The 21,090-nt window shown below is 53.3% G+C and overlaps 1 protein-coding gene across 3 annotated transcripts in view; it reads left to right on the top strand.

The window, feature by feature from the left end:
- Capzb (capping actin protein of muscle Z-line subunit beta) overlaps positions 1–21,090 on the top strand; it is a 122,942-nt gene that overhangs the window by 99,041 nt on the left and 2,811 nt on the right. For all 3 annotated transcript variants that reach the window (XM_042688637.1, XM_042688636.1, XM_042688639.1), the window contains exons 5-8: positions 13,510–13,651; positions 13,997–14,113; positions 20,047–20,112; positions 20,737–20,813. In XM_042688637.1, the coding sequence (XP_042544571.1) occupies positions 13,510–13,651; positions 13,997–14,113; positions 20,047–20,112; positions 20,737–20,813 (402 nt within the window). The remainder of the gene's footprint in view (positions 1–13,509; positions 13,652–13,996; positions 14,114–20,046; positions 20,113–20,736; positions 20,814–21,090) is intronic.

Genomic DNA, 21,090 nt, shown 5'->3' with positions numbered 1-21,090 from the left:
CAGAGACATTCTCCCCAGAGTATTCTCTGTCATGAAAGAAAAAAGCCCCCTCGTGAGATCCTGGGGAAAAACTTGATTCTATCATCTTCAGGGCCCAGCTTTGATCCTGAGTCTGCAAAGGCTTTGACTTTGCTGGGGCTGGAGTTAATCACCCACACATGGAGTCAGTCTGGTCTGAGTGGCGGGCTGGGGCTGGGGTGGCTGACGCACAGGCCCTCTGGCTTGTAACTCCTGTGGGATGCGGCACCCCATCCCAGCCTGTGCGCAGCATTTCTCAACTCCAGACTCAAGGGCCAGCAGTTGGTAGTGTGGCTCTTGCCCCTTGGGAGGGCAGGAGGCAAGTCAGGCCTAGAGAGTGGAGCCCAGGTGGTTCCTGGCTTTCCCACTCCTCCTGACTCTCCTGATACACCATTTATTGGTGACCTTCCTGGGCATTCTGTGCTGAAAGGATCCCAGCAGTGTTTTCCCCAGGGGAGGAAGTGCTGTGGTGGTGGCACCTTGGCTGTGTGTTAGGACTGCAGGTACGGATTGTTACTGCAGGCAGTTGCCCTGCCTTGGTCCTCACCCCTCTCCCAGTGGACCCAGCTCCTTGTAGATGCTAGAACTGAGTTGGGAAGTTGGGAAAGGTAGCACACTCCAGGTCAGCTGGCTTTTGGATCTCTCCGTACCCTTTCTTTTTCTTTCTTTTTTTTTTTTTGGCCAGTCCTGGGGCTTGAATTCAGGGCCTGAGCACTGTCTCTGAGCTTCTTTTGCTCAAGGCTAGCACTCTTACCACTTGAGCCACAGTGCCACTTCTGTCTTTTTCTGTTTATGTGGTACTGTGAAATCAAACCCAGGGCTTTGTGCATGCTAGGCAAGTACTCTACCACTAAGCCATACTCCTGGCCCTCTCTGTACTCTTTCCTGGCAGAGGTGATACTTTGCTTTAGCCCTGAGCCCCATCCAGCTTAGAGTCCCAGAACCTCACCACTTGACCTGAGTGGTCCATCTTCTGGGGTGGGAACTGGAAGTGGCATCTTCAATACAGCTGTCAGGAATACAGCTTGCTCACCGTAGGGCAAGGCCACAGAAGGCTGCTGAGGGCTCCAAGGTCAGCATCCTAACTTGCCAGGTTCCCAGAGAAGACAGGAAGCCTGTCCAGCTCCAGCTTTCAGGTTGAGTCTTGCCTGGCCTCTTTCGGCCTGGGTTCTGTTCTACCCAAGACCAGATGTTCTAGCTGAGGGGAGGGGCGGCACCAATTGCTCCCACAGACGATTGCTCCCATCTGTGCCAGACATCTTGCCTGTGCTCTGCGATCCCTGGCTCTTGGCTTGGAGCAGATAATATTCCAAACATGCGGTTGCAATTTATTGGCCTTATAAGTTAATTTTAGTGGGTGTGCAATTGATTGAAATCAAAACTTAATGAAGGCCAGAGTCTGGGGGGTGGGAGGAGTGGAGGAACAGAGTTTTGTGTTCTTCCTTGTTTGGGGACTGAGATAATCTTCAAAAGCTTTAATTAGCTTTTCTAATCAACTCTGCTTGTCTGGAAGAAGTTTACCTAGTGAAACAAGGCTGGCTGGCTGGGGTCCCCATGACATCCCAGAAGCCCACAGGCCTCTACAGGAGTGACCCAGGGTACTGGATAAATGAGCCTTCGCCATCCCCTACCCTGTCTGTCTAGTTGGCAGCCATTTTAGAGTCTTGACTGTTTCTGCCCCTTCCACTCTCAGCCCAGTGCGTCTGATGATGTGAGCAACCACCCATCTGTCATTTGTCCCCTTATTTCTTGGGTTCTTTAAGCCACATGTTCCCTGCCCCAGGACTCTGGGCTCCTGGGGATGGCCTCTTCCTCTGGACATGAGCCCTGAGTGTCCAGTGCTACTGTCTGAGGAAACCTTTCAGTGTATTAGAGGCCACTGAGATTCAAGCAGGCTTGCTGGGCCAGAAGCGTGGCAACCTCCAGCAGGAGTTTCCAGTGCCCACCCTGGATCAGGCCAGGCTGTAGAATGGGGAGAACCTTGACTTGAGAAGCAATTTGGATTTGAATCTGTTCTGCCCTTACCCACCAAGTAACTCCCCTGTGCAAGCCAGCTTCTCTGAGCCCACCTCCTTGTCCATATTGAGAGCTCCCTGCATGCTGTCTTGAGCCCCTGCCACTGTTTCCTCATAGCCACACGATGCCCCCAGGCTGCTCAGGCCCCACTACCACCCAGTGCTGGGTGCCTCTGTTCCTGATGATGTGGCAAGAGCTCTTGGTGCCCTGGCCTTGGTGGGGGTGAGGTATCAGGCTATGTTGACATTGGCCTTTCTGGAGGGCTATGCCTCAGGTCTTACAGTTCAGCCATCACCCACAAGGAGACATGGAGTAGTAAATGGAAAGTGAGAATTCAGATAAGTGCTGTTGGTTCCTGCCATGACCTGAGAGAGATCATGGGTCATTGCACAGACCTTTACCAAGAACTTCCCAGGAATGTGGCACAAATGGGTGCAGCTTGATGGAATGAGGCCTAGCCCTACCTCATGAGGCTTCTGCCTTACCAGGGCTGAGGAGTGCATAATGGGCCACACACAAATGGATGAATATCTGCCCATCTAGTAGGTGCAGAAAGGAACCAGAGCTGGCTTGGGATAGAGAAGAGCAGAGGCCCCAGCTGTGGATAAGGACAGCCCTGGAGCAGCTGAGGTGGGGGGAGGGGCTGATAGTGGGTCAGGCTGTACCTCATCAAAAGGCCTACTAGTGAGGCCAGCCTTGGCTCACATCCAGGAACTTGGATTTCAGAAGGCTTCCCACTGATAGGAGTAGCTCCCAGTGCCCACATAGTGTGGTTTGTGCTGGCTTCCCGCTTTCCTGCTAGGAGTCTGAGGTTCCAGTACGTGCTGCAGTAAGTCACACCCTGAGCACCGAGTCTAGCTTCCCCAGCTCATTACTGGGGAACTGTGTCTTGTGTGACTCAGCTTGTGACTGGATACTCCAAGCCTTCTCCCTCAGCTGATCAGCTCTGTTCTTCCAAGTCCTGTGACTCCTACAAGTGCATCCTCAGTGCTTTGAGCAGAGGGGACACGGGCCTAGTCCGTGACACGGAGGGAGCTCCAGGTTGCTGTCCATGAGAAGGATGTGAGCAGGACATAGTCTGTGGGGGCTTGGACTTGGGTGTGGTTCTGAACATTGGAGGTTGGAGCAGAGGCCAGCAAGGGGAGGACCAGACTGGCTGGTTACCAAAAGCCCAGTGAGGTCTGCAGTTCAAGTTCCAGGTACTTTCCACTGCCAGAAACACCGACCCTGGGACTTTGGGGTATGGGAGTCAGGAAGGGGAAGCAGGGAGCAGCAGAATGAGTATGAAGCCATGAGGAATGTGCCCTAGAAGGTTCCAGATCTGGAGGGACCATTGGGCATGGCGTACATAATGTGAGCATCTGTACGCATCCAGAGCTTCAGGACACACCCTGCCTGTGGTTTGACTCTGCTTGCCACACCGGGCCTGTGAGATTGCTGGAAGTTGTCAGTGGGACTCACTGCAGATACACTTTTTTCTTTTGTCAGTATAAGGGATTGAACTGGGGGGTAGGGAGCTCCTGCTGATGGTTACTTGAGCCGGGCCTCCAGCCCATGGTCATTCTGTCATTTTAACTGCATAGGGAGGTGGGTAGGAAGCCACCTGCTGGGGAGGGGCCTGGTCTGCCCCTCCCCTTACAGCTTGTACATCACCCTCAGGAGGATCTGGGGGGTGGGTATTGCATGTGGCTCCCTTCTGGGACTGCAGATCGGTTGCCTTGATCTATGTTGTCATCTATGAAAGGCAAGTTAAATGGGAAACAGGAGTGGGTAAAAAACCAGTTCACTGTGCCCATGATCCTCCCGGGGGTGCCTCGGGGGCTCTGGTCCCCCAGAAGCCCTGTGTGACACACAGGCATGCTCAGGGCTCAGCAGTTCCACGGCTCAGACAGTGTCAGACAGTGTGCAGGACAGAGTTTCCGTGCTTGCGTTTAACTTATACATTCCGCTCACCACAGCTGGGATGTCTCAGGCCACACAACCTGACAACCTGGTGTGGGGACAGCGTGGACCTCGTGACCAGCCACATCCCATCCCAGTTCTGTGGCTTGGGTACATTCCCTTTCTGGACAACACTTTGCTTAACTGTGACATATATGTGAAGCACTCAGCCCCAAATGGGTTGTGCAGAATGACAGCTTTGGCTGATATTGATGGCTTTGAAGTCCCAGACATCTTCATTGTTGATCTGTTTGCAAGGTGGACTCCTTGGGGCTGGCAGCATTTCCCCAAGGACTCTACTGGGGACAGTCACCACAGTACTACCTATAGATGCTGCAGATCCTTGAACCAGCCTAGAGCTGGCCAGCAGCCCCTCCTGCTGCACTGCTGCTTCCATTATTTCCCTTGAACTAAAAAGCCTGTGGCAAGCTGCGGAGAGCTGCTGCCAACTAACTGATGTGTTTGCTCAGGGGAGCTTTGCACTTGTGTGTACTGGAAGGAATTCCCACAATACCTGTCCCCTGTCTGTGGGCAGACTGTGGGACACAGGCTGGAAACTGTGGTAATAGCGGCTGAACTCCACACACAGACAGGCAGGCCGGTTCCAGCATGCCACGTGGAAGTGGCCAGCCTTGTGCCACGTGTTGCTCTTTCTCCATTTTGTGTGGAGCCAAGTCTAGTTCTCAGGGACAGGCCACTCCAGTGGCTTGTATTTCTGATAGGTTACCTCCTGGGCAGTTCAGAGCACATCAAGGCCACCATCTGCCCCCCAGCACAGAGCAAAACTACCTTGTGCAAATGAGCAGGCACCAAGGCCAGCACTTCTGGTCCCACTTCCCCTTGTTTTCTTCCTGTCTGTGAACTTACTGGCTACCTGCACCTTTGAGCACAGCTGGCATAACCAGAGGAGGAAAGAGAGTACCTGCTGATGGCCTACAGCTCTCTAAACTGGGCAGAAGTCGGGGCGGTGGCAGCGCCCCGTCATTGGCAGGGGGTGCGCCTTGCTTCTCAATTGGAGCCAGTGGGTGCAAAAGGAATGTCAGTTGCAGTGGCAGGAGGTGGCTGGCTTTAGATGCCTCTCCAAGCAAAATGGAGGTTTTTTTTTTCTTTCCCAAAGTGCAGTGGAATGGTTCTTACCTGTGGAGACCATGTGCTCTCCCTCCCTCCCTCCCTTCCTTTCTTCCTTCCTGTTCTTAGGATGTTAAAGATGGTCAGAAAAACAAACTGCTGCTGGTAGCTGGGAGTCATTTTCTTGTTTCAGGCTGGAGAAGAGACAAATGTATTGTCCTAGGGCCAGAGCCCCAGCGCCGGTGGCCTGGCACGGCCTCTGCATTGTAGTCTCCTTGGTTGGGTGGCCCGTCAGCCCTGCCTTGTCTGAGTGCCAGTTACAGTGCAGAAGTGTCCTCGTGACTGTCAAACATACATCTTGCTGCTATTGAGATCTGAGAAGCAGAACAGACCAGGTCTGTACAATAGGACACAGGAGGAGAAGGGTAACCCTCAGAACCTTGCAACTCTGGATTTGCTGAGGGCCAGTGTTACCAGCTTGGTGCCAGGTGGAGGAGGATTTTGCTGTTTCCGTTGCACTGACAGTTTTCGTCTTCTGAACCTCTGAGCTGGCATTTCAGGCAGTGTGCCTCGTCTGTTCCATTCTGCTCTTCCTCAGACAGCCCACCCAGTCTTGACGCCCGTCAAACTGTGGCGTTCGTGTCTTGGTCCCCTAGTATAGTAGAAGTGGCAAACTGTAGCCTCCGCTGGGCCTCCATCTTTCCCATGGAGCCCTCGCTGTGGCCACCGTGCTCCTTCTGTAGAAAACAGAGGAGCTCTGGAGTACAGAGTGCTGGTTCACAGACCCTGGAACTCAGCAATGCTTTGCGTGGTCTCCTGCTTTCCCATACACTCCCAGGAGAAAAGACCTCCTGGAAGTGGTGGCCTGAATAGACAAGATACGCTGAAATGGCATAGCCATGTCTGCACGAAAGATAAATAACAGATTTGAGTGGGCGATGAGAGCAGGGCCGTCCACCAAGTGCTGTGTCAGACGCGAGAGAGGAGCCCCGGCTTGCACTGAGACAGTGTGTGCCCGTGCGAGCCCTGTGACGTGGGGAGCTGGGGGCCCTGCGTCTGCATTCCTCGCTCCGAAACAGCCTGCACCACCCCAAGTCTCCAGGAGTCTGGGCCCATGGGGATTTGACATGGTTTTATGAGGACTAACAGAAGGATAGGAAGACCTGAAAAGAAAACTTGTTGAGGTTAAGCAAGCCAGCTTCAGATGCTGAAAGGACGGTCTGAGGGAAAGGCATTAAGTTCTTGTTCTGTGTGGCTCTAAAAGGCAGAAGCAAAGGGTCAGGTCCACAGAGAACTATTTTGAATTACTCCAAGCAGAATGTTTGCCTTGAGGCATGTAAGGACTTCCTGTCCCTAGGAGTGTAAGAGCAGAGATGTGGCAGGATTGGTTCAGAACTGCCCTTGTGGGACTTAGTTTCTACCTCAGGCCTTAATCAGCCCCCAGTCTGGGGGGCGGGGGAGCGGGGCGTCAGATCTGGGAAGCACCCTCTGGCCCGCTCCTGTCTTTGGCCCTGTGTTGGTGTCAAAGTAATATGCCTTGTCTTTATTCAATAAAGACAGCTACACGAGAAAAGCCCCATCCAGCTCCCATGGGGCTTCTCCAACAAATCTGGGTCTGTGGACTGTGTCAGCATTGCAGAGGTCACAGGCCAGAGGTCAGGTGACAGTTCATGACAGAGGCCCAGCCAGGTAGTGGCCAAAAGGGAACCTAGTAACCTAAGCGTTTGGCCAGCAGTGGGATGCCATTCCCTTAGCAGGTCCGTCCTGTCTCCTTAGTTCCCCCCCTCTCTCCCCTCTCTCCTCCCTTCTCTCCCCTCTCTCTCCCCCTCTCCCCCCCTCCTCTCTCTCTCTCCTTCTCTTCCCTCCCTCCCTCTCTCTCTCCTCTTCCCTCTTTCTCCTCCTCTCCTTTCCCCCTCTCTCCTCCCTCTCATCTCTCCTCTTTCTCATCTCTGTCTGCCCCCTCTCTCTCACCCCTCTCCTCTATCTCCTCTCTCCCTCTTTCCTCTCTCCCCCTCCTCTTTCCTCATCTCCTCTCTCTCCTCTCTCGCTCCCCCCCCCTTGTGGGGCTTGAACTCAGGGCCTGGGTTCTATCCCTAACCTTTTTCACTCAAGGATAGTGCTATACCACTTTGAGCCATAGCTCCAATTCTGATTTTCTGGTGGTTAATTGGAGATAGGAGTCTCACAAATTCTCCTGCTTGGGCTGAACCACGATCCTCAGATCTCAGCCTCCTGAGTAGCTAGGATGACAGGCATGAGCCACTGGCACTGGCTGCCTCTTTCTTTTTTCTTTTCTTTTCTTTTTTTGTTGTTGTTGGTGGTTGTGGGGCTTGAACTCAGGGTCTAGGCACTGTCCCCGAGCTCTTTAACTTGAGGCTAGCACTCTACCACTTGAGCCACAGTGCTACTTCCAGCTTATTTCTGCTTATGTGGTCCTGAGGAAGCAAACCTAGGGCTTCATGTATGCTAGGCATGCTCTAAGACATGTATTAGACGTGCACTAAGGCACATTCCCAGCCTGGCTCTTTTTTTATGGAGATAGTCATGGAACTCGCTCACTAGCTGTTGGATGCCTTTGTATTCAAACTTGGAATTCAGCCTCTGAGCCAGGAGGAGTCTGAAGGAAGGCAGAGAGGTCACTCCAGACCCATCCTCCTGTTCCTCTGCAGCTTGGTGTTGACCAGGATTGGGGATTGGATAGGTCATAGTTACAGCTCAGATTCCCAAAAACAAGTTTCCATCCAGAGACTCCAGGCACACCGTGGCTTCAAGCACACCATAAACTATTTTCTGTCCTTCGGGTCACTGTGAGGGTGAGGTATATGTTCCCTTTTTTCTCCAATCCTCAAAGTCCTGTGGTCAAAGAGTTCCAGGCATAGACTATACACATAACTGTAACATTATTCAACTGGACGAGTTATTTCAGAGAGAAACAAGCTAGGTCTCTGAGAAGAAAATCACTGACATCAGGTAACGAGCCAAACCCAATTAAAGATCTTACAGGTAGTAGAGACTGAGCCCAACCAGGTGTGTGATTAGAACTGACTGTGCTGGCAAACAGCCCCATCTGAGAGTCTGGGCTTTTGCTCCTGGCTCACCTAGTGCAGAGGTAACCCTGAGTGACAAGATGTCTGCCTCTGCCTATTTATGATCATTATACTGTTACCAACAGACAGGACTTAAGAGCTCCAGCCCAGGTAGCCCTGTCTGTTTCCATCTATTTACTCTCAGCACACTGATTCCTCGGTAGAGTCCATCTGCCTGCTGGGAGTTGCCAGTTCTTCTTGTGAAACCATTGGCACTCAGTTGACAGAGTTCACTCTGTGGACAGCAGCAAAGCGGAGGCCTCGGTGCTCTGGTCCTGGTCTCCCACCCACTGTTGATTGTCATTCCACCTGCTGTCAAGTCCAGGAGCTTTCTGAGGCCACCCCACTGCACAGTCCAACCCTTGTCCAAGGTGCGTTCTCTGGTCTTCATGAGACTGTCACCGTGTCGTCCTGCTGGGGGACTCCGGTGTGGTCATTTGTCTTGATCGCATGTGATTTCAACCCTGTGCTGCCTGAGAGGAGCCCATGCATTCCTCTTTGATTGAGACCTCACTTCCAGAACTCCAAGATTTCCCTTTTGAACCCAGCCTCAGAGCTATGGTAGCCATCCCTGGGCCCATTCTCCCTCCCTGGAGAGAGTTTGAAGGATAGAGAGCACTGGCAGAACTGCAGGCAGGGTAAGTTCAATCCTCTGAGGCTGCCCTCCATGCTTGGCCACATTTGATGGCTCACTCACGATGATGTGCAAGACTCGAAATGGGTCACTGGTGATGGCGGAGTCCCCTTATTGAAATAGCATGTTATCATTTAAACAATATTAATACTATTTGACTCATTAAATATACAAAGGCCAGTTAAAGTACTTCCATGTGTGTGCTGTTAGTTCTGGCTGGCAACTGCTCAGATGGCTTCATGTGGTTTCAAACAACATTTTAGCACATTCTTAAAATACCCACAAAAGCCTTTATGTAAAAACTCATAAATGCAAACCACATAAAAATGATTTTTTTCCTTGTTTCATGTCATTATGATCAAAGTACAGTAGGTAAGGATATATTTTCAGAAACTTGTTGAGGTCTCTCTTTAATTAAAGCTTCACGCGCAGAGTAAAACCATAAACCATGTAATGGGGGGCTGTCTGTGCACCCCCACGGTCACCGGCACCCGACCAAGCCAGGAGCTGTCCTGACAGTGAGTGCCAGCGATCCTGATGTTTTGGGGAGATTGCAAAGCAGCCTCTCTCTCCCTTTGTCTTGGTGTCACGTTGAGACTTGTGGCCACTCACATCTCTGGAGGTCCCTCTCGGTGCCTGGAATCAAGTCCATTCTTGAATTGTTGTGGTGTTTGGGCTGCGCCCAAGGAGACCAAGTCCCGGTTGGGCCCTGCCCAACCAGGGAACACCCCTGTTCATTCAGAGATGGAACACAGTCAGGTGAGTGGCCGGCAGCATCGCCCCTGCTCTGCCATCATTTCATCTCTGTGAAAACTCCAGTCGCCAGTAAGTGAGGATCCTGCTCAGTGGAATATTGTCCCAGCTGTTGCCAACGGGGCTCCACAGAAAAGTGCTGGTGACTAGGTGCCAAGTGAAAGAAAACCCAACTTAATCCAGCCCCATTGCTGTGCTTAGGGTTATATAAAAACTAGGCATCTGGACGAGGGCTGGAAAGGACTTTGGAAAACTCAGATTTATGGTGTACATTGGTTTCTGGTATTGTGGCTAATTTTTTTTTTTTTTTTGGTCAGTTATGGGGCCTGAACTCTGGGCGCTGTCCCTCAGCTCTTCAGCTCAAGGCAAGCATTCTACCACTTGAGCCACTGCGCCATTTCTAGTTTTCTGAGTGGGTTTTTTTTTGTCAATCATGGGGCTTGAACTCTGGGCCTGGGTGCTGTCCTTGCGCTCTTCAGCTCAAGGTGAGTGTGCTACCCGTTGAGCCACAGTGCTACTTCCGGTTTTCTAGTGGTTTATTGGAGATAAAAGTCTCACGGACTTTCCTGCCCCGTCTGGCTGTGAACTTGGATCCTCAGATCTCAGCCTCCGAGTAGCTAGGATTATAGGGGTGAGCCACCGGTGCCCGGCTGTGGCCAATTTTTAAATTGCCTTCTTTTTATGCTCTTGCGGTAAGTTTTTAAGTTTTGGGAAACAGAGCAGTGACCCACAGGGAGATCACATTTTGGCTTGCAGTTGGAACCTCTTTGATTTCCAGCATTTGGAAATTTGAGGCGTGACCGTGTGGCCACGGGGGAAGCTGAGGATACCAGAGCGAAGCTGCCTGGAGTGCAAGCAGGAGCAGGGCCACGGGGGGGGGGGGGGGGGGGGCCGTTGGCATGGCAACACCCAGTTCCACGCGATAAAACATAAACGCTGTTGTTCTGTTTCTCTGGAAGAAAACAGACCAGTAAGGGAAGAGACTAACCTTAGGCCACTGGCACTTTGGAACTGGTGTCCAGTGTTGTTAACAAGGGCCATGAAACCCCAGCCTTCCCGCCTTCCCGCCTTCCCCATGCTCCTTTCCAGGGCAGCCTGACCCTGCCTCTCCCCAATAACCCAGCACTCCAAAGAGCTGGCCCCGGATTGGAGCGATACTACGGCTCCCAAACCACAGGACACAGAAGGAGAAAATGCCCTGGGCTCCAAGCCTGCTTCCAACAGCCCCAGCCCTGTGTCTCAGCATGGGAAGAGCCACAGGTTTAAGGTAGATTTAAGGTGGTTTTCCTCCCTCTGATGTGGGACTGCGCTCCCAACATTCAGGCTCTAAGGGAGGCCTTGGTAGATCACCTTTTGTTGTTGTTGCTGTTGGTCACAGGGCTTGGCCTCAGGACCTAGGTACTGTCCCTGAGCTCTCTTTGCTCAGGTGAGCGCTCTACCACTTTGAGCCATAGTGCCATTTCTGGTTTTCTGGTGGTTCATTGGAGATAAGAGTCTTAAGGACTTTCTTGCCTGGGCTGGCTTGGAACTGAGAACGTCAGATCTCAGCCTCCTGAGAAGCTGGGTTATAGGCGTGAGCCATCAGTGCCCAGCTACACCAACAGGACAGATAGCAGATGGGCTCCTGGGGACTCGGGTTCCCTCAGGCCTCCCAGGTGGACACATGGCCTGAAGGAGTCACCACCATTAGTGAGGACAAGCCAGAAGGGGTCTGGAACCCGTGCTCCCAGGTTGAGCAACATAAGACCTCAGGTCCAGCAGGAAGGTCCATTTGTACACATCCCAGGAACATTCCAGAATGACCTACTGGGGGCCCTGCCTCTTGCAGGGCTGGTGTAGGCCAGAGGCCCTCAGCCTAAATGGCTTCACTTGAATAGTTCTAGATGTACAGTAAAACTGTAAGAACAGAACATAGTCAGCCCTCGCCACAGAGAGGCATTGGTGGGTACCAGAGTCCTCGGACACCCTAGGCTTTTGTATGTGACAGCATGGCCCACAGCCCCAGCACCCTGTGTGTGCTGTGTGAACAGCTCTTGTACCACAGAAAAAGTCTGCTTGTTCAATACAGGTAGAGGCTTTTTTTTAAGCCAGTACTGGGGCTTGAACTCTGGGCCTGAAATTTTGTGCTCGAGTGGTACTCTACCACTTGAGCCACAGCTCCATTTCCACCTTTTTCTATAATAATTGGAGATGAATTTTACGGACTTTGCTGTCCAGGCTGGCTTTGAACTGCAATCCTCAGACCTCAGCCTCCTGAGTAGCTAGGTTTACAGGCATGAGCCACTGGCACCTGGCCAAATAATGGACTTTTTTTTTTTAAGCACTTTTAGTTTAGAGTTGGTTGAATTCAAGGAAATAGAACCTATAGATGTGGGAACAAAAAATTCTGTGTTCCTTTTACTCATGTTCTCATAGCTATACTAGGCTATAACCCACAGATACATGTTACATTTTAGTGCTTAATTTTAATATCAAACACAGTAATTGTCAGTGTCTACTTCTTATAACCTGTGTGTCATCCCTCTGGGCCCAGGTTTACACAGCTGGCCCCTGGTTGTTCATCTTTAGCAAATCACAGCTGAGTGGATGAGCCATGTGGAGAGCTTGCCATAGGGGCGGTGGGCACTGGCCACAAATGCCTGATGCCCTGCAGCTGCCTGTCAGGAATGAGGTCCAGTGTACATGGTACCTCCCCTCCTGGCCTGTTGCAAGGGGTGCCTGCTGCTCTAGTAGCAGGTTTCCTGAGATCTTTCTGTTCGAGAATGTGCTGGTTAGGAGATGTGTGAGTCCCCAGCATTATCAGTTTGAGACCATGTCAGCTCAGTAGGCCACATCAGGACCTCTGCTCCTGCGGCCTCTGTCTGTCACCTCAGATTGAGGTATAAACTGACCACCTGTGCTCCTGGCCCTTATTTCCCTCCATTTCGTCATGACTAGGAATTTTTCCGTGTTGCCAAGCTTAGCCCTTCATTTCTGGCTTGGGTTTTTCTAGCTAGTGGTAAATAAGATCAAAGAGAGTCCTGGGGGGCTGGGAAGGTGGTTCAGTGGTAGAGCGCTTGCCTTGCATGCCTGAGGCCCCGGGTTCGATTCCTCAGCACCACATAAGCAAAAAGAAAAAAGCCGGAAGTGGTGCTGTGGCTCAAGTGGTAGAGCGCTAGCTTTGAGCTGAAGAGCTGAGGGACAGCACCCAGGCCCAGAGTTCAGGCCCCACGACAGGACCCAAAAAAAGAAAAAAAAAAGAGCTCAGCAACAGCATTCAGGCACTGAGTTCAAGCCCTACAACCAGAAAAAAAAAAAAGAGAGAGAATCCTGGTCTGGAAGAAAGGGCTTGTTGCTGTTTTCCCCTTTGTCCTGTCAGATAGCTTCCTCAAAAGCTAAATACTAGCCGGGCACTGGTGGCTCACGCCTGTAATCCTAGCTACTCAGGAGGCTGAGATCTGAGGATCGAGGTTCAAAGCCAGCCCGGGCAGGAGAGACCATGAAACTCCTATCTCCAATAAACCACCAGAAAACCGGAAGTGGCGCTGTAGCTCAAGTGGTAGAGTGCTCGCCTTGAGCTGAAGAGCTGAGGGCCCAGAGTTCAAGTCCCACGACCCACCAAAAAAAAAAAAAGCTAAATACTGAACAGTTGTTGATAATAGTAAGTACTGTGGTAGCAGTGGCTTCCATCAACTGTCTGCTATGGGTCACACACTGCTGGGTCCTTATCTAGGAGCAAGCCAAAGCCCAGAAAAGTTTAGTTGAGCTAGCTAAGGACTTAAAGGTCAAACTCAAGTTGGTGATTCCTTACATCCATATTTTTCTCTTAACCAAAATAGTACCACACATCTCTCCCAACCAAGGATGAGCCTACTGCCCTGGCCTCAGGTGGTCTTCAGTCCTAGGTCCTTCAATTCTAGGGACATCATCTGGGTGCTGTATTGCTGAGGAACAGCCGGGACCAGGGTCAGGAATTGACTTCATCTAACGGGCACCTGGGCCTGTCTCCCTCAGGTATTTTGAAGGTGGCGTCTCATCTGTCTACCTCTGGGATCTGGATCATGGCTTTGCTGGAGTAATTCTCATAAAGAAGGCTGGAGACGGATCAAAGAAGATCAAAGGCTGCTGGGACTCCATCCATGTGGTGGAGGTGCAGGTACGGTCCCCCTACCCCACAGCGCAGCTCCGACCCTCCCCATGACCTCGAGGGGCACAGGTGCTGCTGGGACGGAACCTCTGCGGATCCCTGAAGCCTTTTTGGATAAAGATGAGTCAAGATTTCACTCAATCACCCTACAGATCCCAAAAAAGCTTAATACACATGAATTGAGGTTCTGCCCCTTTAAAAACAAGTTGGGATTTTATAGGGGAGGAGGTGGTGTGGTGATGACTTAAGGGGGGGCAGATAGACTGACCCCAGATTGCAGAGGCCACACACAAGGCCCAGGCCCTCCTCTGCTCAGGTGTACCCCAGTTCTGATCTCCATTGTATCCCCTTCAGGAGAAGTCCAGTGGCCGCACTGCCCATTACAAATTGACCTCCACGGTGATGCTGTGGCTGCAAACCAACAAATCCGGCTCGGGCACCATGAACCTCGGAGGCAGCCTTACCAGACAGGTGCGGTTCCCACTCTCAGCCAGCCGCAGGTGCCGCAGCGCCAGCCTCAGAGCTGACCCCCTGCGGTTTACCCCACCTAGAAATACAATGTCCAGGGCTTTCCGGCATCTCTGCCATTGCCCAGCTGGCTTCCCACTGTGGTAGGACAAGGGTCTTGCACACTCGCCTCGTTTCCTCTCCCTCACCAGGGCTCACCACCACCTCATTCCTCAACCACAGCTCATGCGGTGCTTTTAAGAGTTCTCCATTTGTATGGCCAGGGGCAGCCACTGTTCCATCTGGTCAACTTTCTGTAAGCTGCTGTGCAGTCCAGGTCTCTGCATCACCAGCTATACCTGAGGCCAAGCATCAGTGTCACCAGCATATTTGAAATTGAGAAATTCATCAAGATCTGCACGCGTGTGTGTGGGTGGGTGTGTAACTCAGAGCCTGGGCACTGTCCCTGAGCTCAAGGCTGGCACTCTTATCACTTGAGCCACAATTCCACTGCAGGCTTTTTGGTGGGTAATTGGAGATAAAAGTCTCACAGCCTTTCTTGCTCAGGCTGGATTCAAACTGTGCTTCTCAGATCTCAGCCTTCCTGAGTAACTAGGATTGCAGGTGTAAGCCATCAGTGCCTAGCAAGATATGCCTTCTAACAAAATCCTCCAGGAAGTTCCACATGTGGTTAGAATTTGGGATGGTGTGAGCTCGCCAGGCTGAACTGGGAGCTCACCTGAGGAGGCGCTGCCTGCCCCTGGGGCAGACTGCCTTAACCTCTGCATGAGAACTGCTGAAAGCATCTGAGCAGGTTTCAGACCCTGCAGCCCACCGAAGGAGACCCCTCACACCTATCCCATTCTGAAATGGGCCTTTCCTTGGGCCTGCCCAGTGCAGGAAACTACAGCAGGCAACAGGCAACAAGATGTGCGGCTTGTGAAGAACTGAGCTTTGCCCTTGTGTGTGTGTGGGGGGGGGGGGGGGGGGGAGGGAGGAATGGCGCTGGCCAATGCTCCAGAGTGCCTGCTGCACGGAACCCCTCCACTTCTGAGTGGCTTTTGACTGACAATTTCCCTCAGTATCAAAAGATTTTTTTTTTCCCTTCAGTAAGATAGTGATGCTTTGGGCTGGGATACGCCCTGCTGGAAGAGGGCTTCCTGGCACATGTAAAGCCCCGGCCCGTCCCCAGCACCAAAAACCGATGATACTGACCCATGTGAGAGCTCTTGATAGAAATGCACGGCAGAAAGGGTGCGGTTCCTAACTTTGTCAGTGACAGATTTGGGAACGTGGTGCTGCCAGGCAGGCGCTGGCCTGCACACCCGGGATGGGGGGGCGCTGTGTCCACCCCAGGCCAGAGCCCTGTCGTCTGCATAGATGAGGACCTTTGGTGGAGACGGGACAGGCCTACCAACCCCTGCCCCCCTCCAGCAAGCAGATCCATTCAACACACACACACACAGAATGGCTGGGAAACTCTGCATCTGGAGACTGCTTCCTGCATCCTGGCCGCATGGAACTGTGGATAACTTCCATCCGGTGGACAGTGACCTGCACAAATATTAATCCTGAGTCTTCCTAATGGTTTCAGTCAGAGCTGTCAGCCCGCAACCAGAGTCTGGTTCCGGCCTGCTGTGAGCAGAGGCCCTGCCAAGCCAAACTCGGGCCTGGTGAGCAGCCGTCCTCACCACACCTCGGCTGGGGCCAAGGGCCTTGTCTGTGTTGCCTTTTGCTCCTGGGGCTCTAGTGAGGAAATGCATGCTCTGCCATGGCTCTTCTGGCTGGACCCTCGCCCAGCTGAGCTGCATTAGCCCTGAGGCTCCCCTCCCCTGTAAGTAGGGAGGGGGCATGGGGCACTGTGAGGTGGATAGTTTTACGTTAACGGTGCACAGCTTCTAAGCCAGCAGAGGAAATTGGGGTTGAGGGGCTTCGTTGCGGGTCCCAGATGAGCCCTGGAAAAATGCCTGTGTTTGTCTTGGATGGGAGATGAAGGGGTTCCAGGAAAGCAGAGTGAATGAGGGATCAGTGAGGTACAGGGTTATGCGGCTGTGAACAGGGAGAGCTGCCCCACCCATCTGACAGACCCAGGCTGAGGCTCCTGTGGTTAAGTGATCGCTTAACCAGTAAGTCAGTATCAGGATTTGAACCCAGGTTTGTCAGGCAGGAATACCTGCTCTTTCTACCAGGCCACACTTACTTGGTTTGACTTTGTGTGGCTGGTAGATAGGCATGGAGAGGCGAATGGACTGGCCAGACCCTGCGCCAGGCCACGTGGGGCCTGGCATTTCAGGAGATGGCTCTGCCAGCCAGCATCAGGCCAGGCTGACAAGGTTGTTAAGAGTTGTCCAGGAAAAGGTGGTGAGGCCTGCCCCCCACCATGCCCTGCTCCCCTGACCACCACACACACAAGCAGGTAGGGCAGGCAAGCCTGTGGTGGGGTGAGAATAAAGAAGGGTGAGGCGGGAGGCATTGGGAGACGTGGAGGTGGGGTGGTCAGAACTGTATGCCTGTGGCCTCTTTACAGTCACCCCCACGTCCCCGGACAGCGGCAGGAAGGAAGGCCCGTGGGTGGAGGAGGGGGGCACCGTCTCCCTCAGTCCCCATACTGAGCACTGGCCTTGCGAGCCTCCCGGCCAGCTGTGGGTGCACTGTGGGTGTACGCCCCCCCCCCCCACCTTGCCTGTGTGTGGCCCCAGGCACTCACGCCAACAGCAGCAGCCAGAAAGCCTTGCCTGCCTCCCCCCAACTCCCCCAGCAGGAGTGCGAGGGCGACCTCCAGGTTCTGGTGATTGATGCCTGCCCCAGGGCTGCAGCTGCATTCCCCAGCTAGCTGGACACACCCTGCTGTGAACTTCCTTCATCCTGGCCCACCCTCTCCATGGCCTTTGGCTACCACTGCCCAAGGTTGTCTTTGACACAGAAGTTAGGAAGGTGAGGAGATGGAGTGTTGACTGGCCTGCAGCTGAGGGGGCTGGGAGGCAAGGCCGGGAGCCACCCACCTCTTCCTCTGCCAGGGCAGAGGCCACTGGGGGGTGCCCCTTGGCAGGCTGCTGTGGGCCCCCACAGGAGGTGGTGGACCTGCAGAAAGGCCTGTGGCACCAAGGCCACTTCTGCCAGGTGGCAGCAGAGGCACGGGAAAGCAGCAGACCAGAGGTCTGGAAAGATCCAAGGGCTCCTGGGGAGGGAGGGCCGTGCAGATGTTGGTTTGATATTCTTCACCAATTCTAAATATTTAGCCGCGAGGGTGGAGTGCGGGTGGACAGGGAGGTCAGACGGCGGTGGGCAGGCGGCGCTATGCCTCCCCCTCACCCGGGCCCTGCGGCAGAGGCCCACCGCACCTGGGCCTGGTGGTTAGGTCAGGCAGGGATTTTGTTCAGGGGACAAAGCCCGTGGTTCCTTTCAGTGGCAGAATCTAGGGTGGGCAGGGCCAGGGTGTGTTAGCTAGGGGAACATGGCCCCTAGGAGTGAGGAACACGGACCCAGAAGGCAGGCTGGTGGGAGCTGCCTCCTGTGGGACTGGGAAGGGGCTGGCGGTGCTTGGAGGAGGCAGGTGCAGCTGGGGTGGGCCCTGCTTGGACCCGGGATGGTGGTTTGTCCTTGGCTTTTCTGGCGAAGCACATGAAGGTCTAGAAGAAAGCAAGATTTCCGCCTCGCCATCTGAACTGACCCTCCCTGAGTTGGTGAAGTCGGTTTTGAAAGTCGGTGCCACTTCCACAATGCTGTTGTATACTGTCGTTGGTGCAGATCTAGAATGTACAGTTTCAGTCCCTGTACCTGCACCGGACAGGCCCACCTCTCTTGGGATGCTGCTTTACTTGTGCCTTCGTAGCAGTTTCCATCCTGGCCTTACCTGGCCTTGTGCCCACAACACAAGGAGGCAGCTGTCCAGACCTCAGGAACGAAAGGGTCCTGGAACTGGCCCTGTGCTGCCAGGGGGAACACGCTCCCAGCCCACCAGACACTGCTCTGCCTCTTGTGTACCTTAGTTCACAGACAAGAGGTGGAGGACTGGGACCAGCCGGGGCTCTTCTAGCTCTAGGGCAGGGAGCAAACAGGGCTTTGTGATGCCACTCTGTCAGGAGAGACCTCCTCCGCTTGAAGACTGGCCATGGAGAGGAGAGGGGCTCGTTGGGGACAGGAGGGCTGGGCAGACTCCAGACTCATTGGAACTACCTTACGGAACATCTGTGTGGCCACAGAACATAAAAATGTTTTACTTCTGGCAGCCACTTTTATAAGGATGTAATAATATATGCATTACAAAAATAGTTCTATTTCTGGTGGGTCAGCATTGCCAGCAAGCTGACCCTGGCCAGGTGTGGAGGGGAGCTGGGGCGGGGGGAAAGGGGCCATGGAAACTGCCTCTAGGTGCCAGGAGCTCTGCTGCTCATGCCTGGCCTATCTCCCGCAGCCCCTGCTGAGCCTTTTTACTGGGCTTGAATTCCCTGTCCAAGGCATAGGGGCCCCTGTGCTCCCGGAAGTCCATCTGTTGCCCCTGACCCCCGGTATCTCTCCTTTAAGAGTCCAGTGGCTTCCACCTCTTTGTTGAAAGGTGCCTGTTAATTTTGAAGCACAAGGCTCGGGTGCACAGACATTGAGCTGCTCACCTGACTTCACTTGTGGCCCTGGCTGTGATGAGCCTTTGGTCCCTGGCTTCTTCCTCCTCTCCAAAAATGGCAGCCCTTGATTTGCTTTCGTTTTCCAGTCTGTACTGTTGTAATTCTGGCCTCTCACCATCCTAATAATGGTTTTCTCTTCACACTTCCTTTTTGTTATTATTCAAAATGCTCTCACTCGCCCAGGGTGGCCGGGCTTTTACCATATAGTCTAGGCTGTCCTCAAACTTGGAACTCTCCCCAGTCTCTCTCCTCAGTCTCCCCAGTGCTGAGTTGGAGGTATACACCTCCACACCACACCACACCAGCCTACTTCCTGCTTCTTGCTACTTACCCAGCTTGTGCGTTGTATCTCAACAATGACTTAGCAATGTGAGCACTTACATAATTAGAGTTCCTGCTAGGTACCCTTGAAAACAGGCAAATTTCTCCTTTAAAAAAGTCTCAGTTTTGGAAAGCCGGGCGCTGGTGGCTCATGCTTGCAATCCTAGCTACCCAGGAGGCTGAGATCTGAGGATCACAGTTCAAAGCCAGCCCAGGCAGGAAAGTCCAGGAAACCGGAAGTGGTGCTGTGGCTCAAGTGGTAGAGCCCTAACCTTAAGCTGAAGAGCTCAAGGACAGCACCCAGGCCCAGAGTTCAAGTCCCACAACCAACAACAGCAACAACAATAAAAGTCGCAATTTTGGAAGTGGAGGGTGACTCAGGGCCAGCCTTGAAAAAAAAGCCAAGCCAGAGTGTGAGGGCTCTAGTACTGGTGGGAGGGAGGAAAGGAGATGGGGTAGGGTGGCGGGAGCGGGGTGGGGGGGGGGGGGGAGGGAGGAAGGATTTTGTCAAAGAACTAAGTATTAAAACTGGGATCCTGAGGCTTCCCAAGCCCTGTCAGGTATAGCTGTAGCCCCGCCCCCATCTTCAAATGGACCAGGGCAGGTTCTAAAATAGGGGTTTGCCCAGGTCCCTGCATGCATGCATAGTCACTTCATGGCCCTAGCCTCGTCCGGCCTTTCCTCTGCCAAGGCTGGCAGTCCCTCCCCACACAGTACACGGCAGCTTCCCCAGGTCCCAAATCAAATGCCTGTGCCTTGGGCAGGCACAGCAAGGCGTCTCCAGGCGCAGCAGATTCCCCCAGAAGTGAGGCTTGGGTTGTTTGTGACCTGACATTTCTTCGGTGGTTTTGTGCTAGAAACGTGTCCTTGTAGCCATCGATGCGTGGCTTCCACAGCGCCACCAGCAGGAACCGTCATCTATTCACAAAGGACAGAGGTGGCCGCGCAGTCAGGCCGTGTTCTCGGGAGCTGCTGCCTTCTCTGACTTGGGTTTGGTTTGGTTTGGTTTTGCAGATGGAGAAAGATGAAACTGTAAGCGACTGCTCCCCACACATAGCCAATATCGGGCGCCTGGTAGAGGTGAGTGGGCGACAGGACTCAGGGCTGGGGTTCACACCTGTGCCTCTGCAGCCCGGGAAGCGTGTGCCTGCCACCCCAGCTTGGGGTCCCCCAAGTCTGGGCCACCCCCCCCCCCCCCATACACACTGCCCCACACATGCCCCCAGGACTGCACTCTGTCCTGGTTCTGGGAAGCGAGAGCCAAATCCTGTCTGCCTCAATCCACTGGGTGTGAACAGACTGGAGCTTGGGCCGGAAGCAGATCCCTGGAACACGGGCGTGCCTTGGAGCAGCTTGAGTTGGGCTCAAGGCCTTGCCTGTCGCCACAGTTTGGAAGCGGAGAAGTGTTCTCCGGTTTCACAGAATTGTTCCCGTAGTTGATGGCCAGGCTGAGGGGTGGTGATGTGGTTTAGACCAGCTCCCAGTAGTGGTCAGAGTTGGCTGTCAGTCCCTAGGTGTTGGCTTCCTTCATGCCTAAGAGCAGGAAAGGCTCAGCACAAATTGTAGATGGGGTCCTGGCAGAGGAGCAGTCCTGTGTCTCCCCCGTGTGGCCACAGCGGGGACCACAGGGTGAGCTGGTGGCGAGTGGGGTGCGGGGCCTAGGATTCCTGTTTGCCATCCTGGCTGACCAACCTCCCTTTCCAGGACATGGAAAATAAAATCAGAAGTACACTGAATGAGATCTACTTTGGGAAAACAAAGGATATTGTCAACGGGCTGAGGTAATGTACCAAAAAGTTGAAGTTTTGGAATCAAAAAGGTCTATGAATCCTGGTTCTGTGTCCATGTGCCTCAGCCTCGTCCCTCACATACCCACTCTGGGGATTTCCACGTAAGTTTTCAAGGTTTAGAACTTAGTATTTGCAGTTTGTATTCTCAGTAGTTTGAGGTTCCTTCGCTCACTCACCTCGGCAGCTTCTGGTTTACCCCCCTGCTAGTTAGGCCCAGCCGCAGACTCTTCCTACCCCAACCCGACCTAGCCTCTGGCTGACCAAGGCT

The sequence above is a fragment of the Dipodomys spectabilis genome, unplaced genomic scaffold (assembly GCF_019054845.1).
Source record: "Dipodomys spectabilis isolate Male_0828 unplaced genomic scaffold, ASM1905484v1 ptg000118l, whole genome shotgun sequence".
Lineage (NCBI taxonomy): Eukaryota > Metazoa > Chordata > Mammalia > Rodentia > Heteromyidae > Dipodomys > Dipodomys spectabilis.
The sequence above is the reverse complement of the archived record's forward strand: the minus strand, read 5'-3'. Positions and strand labels throughout refer to the sequence as shown.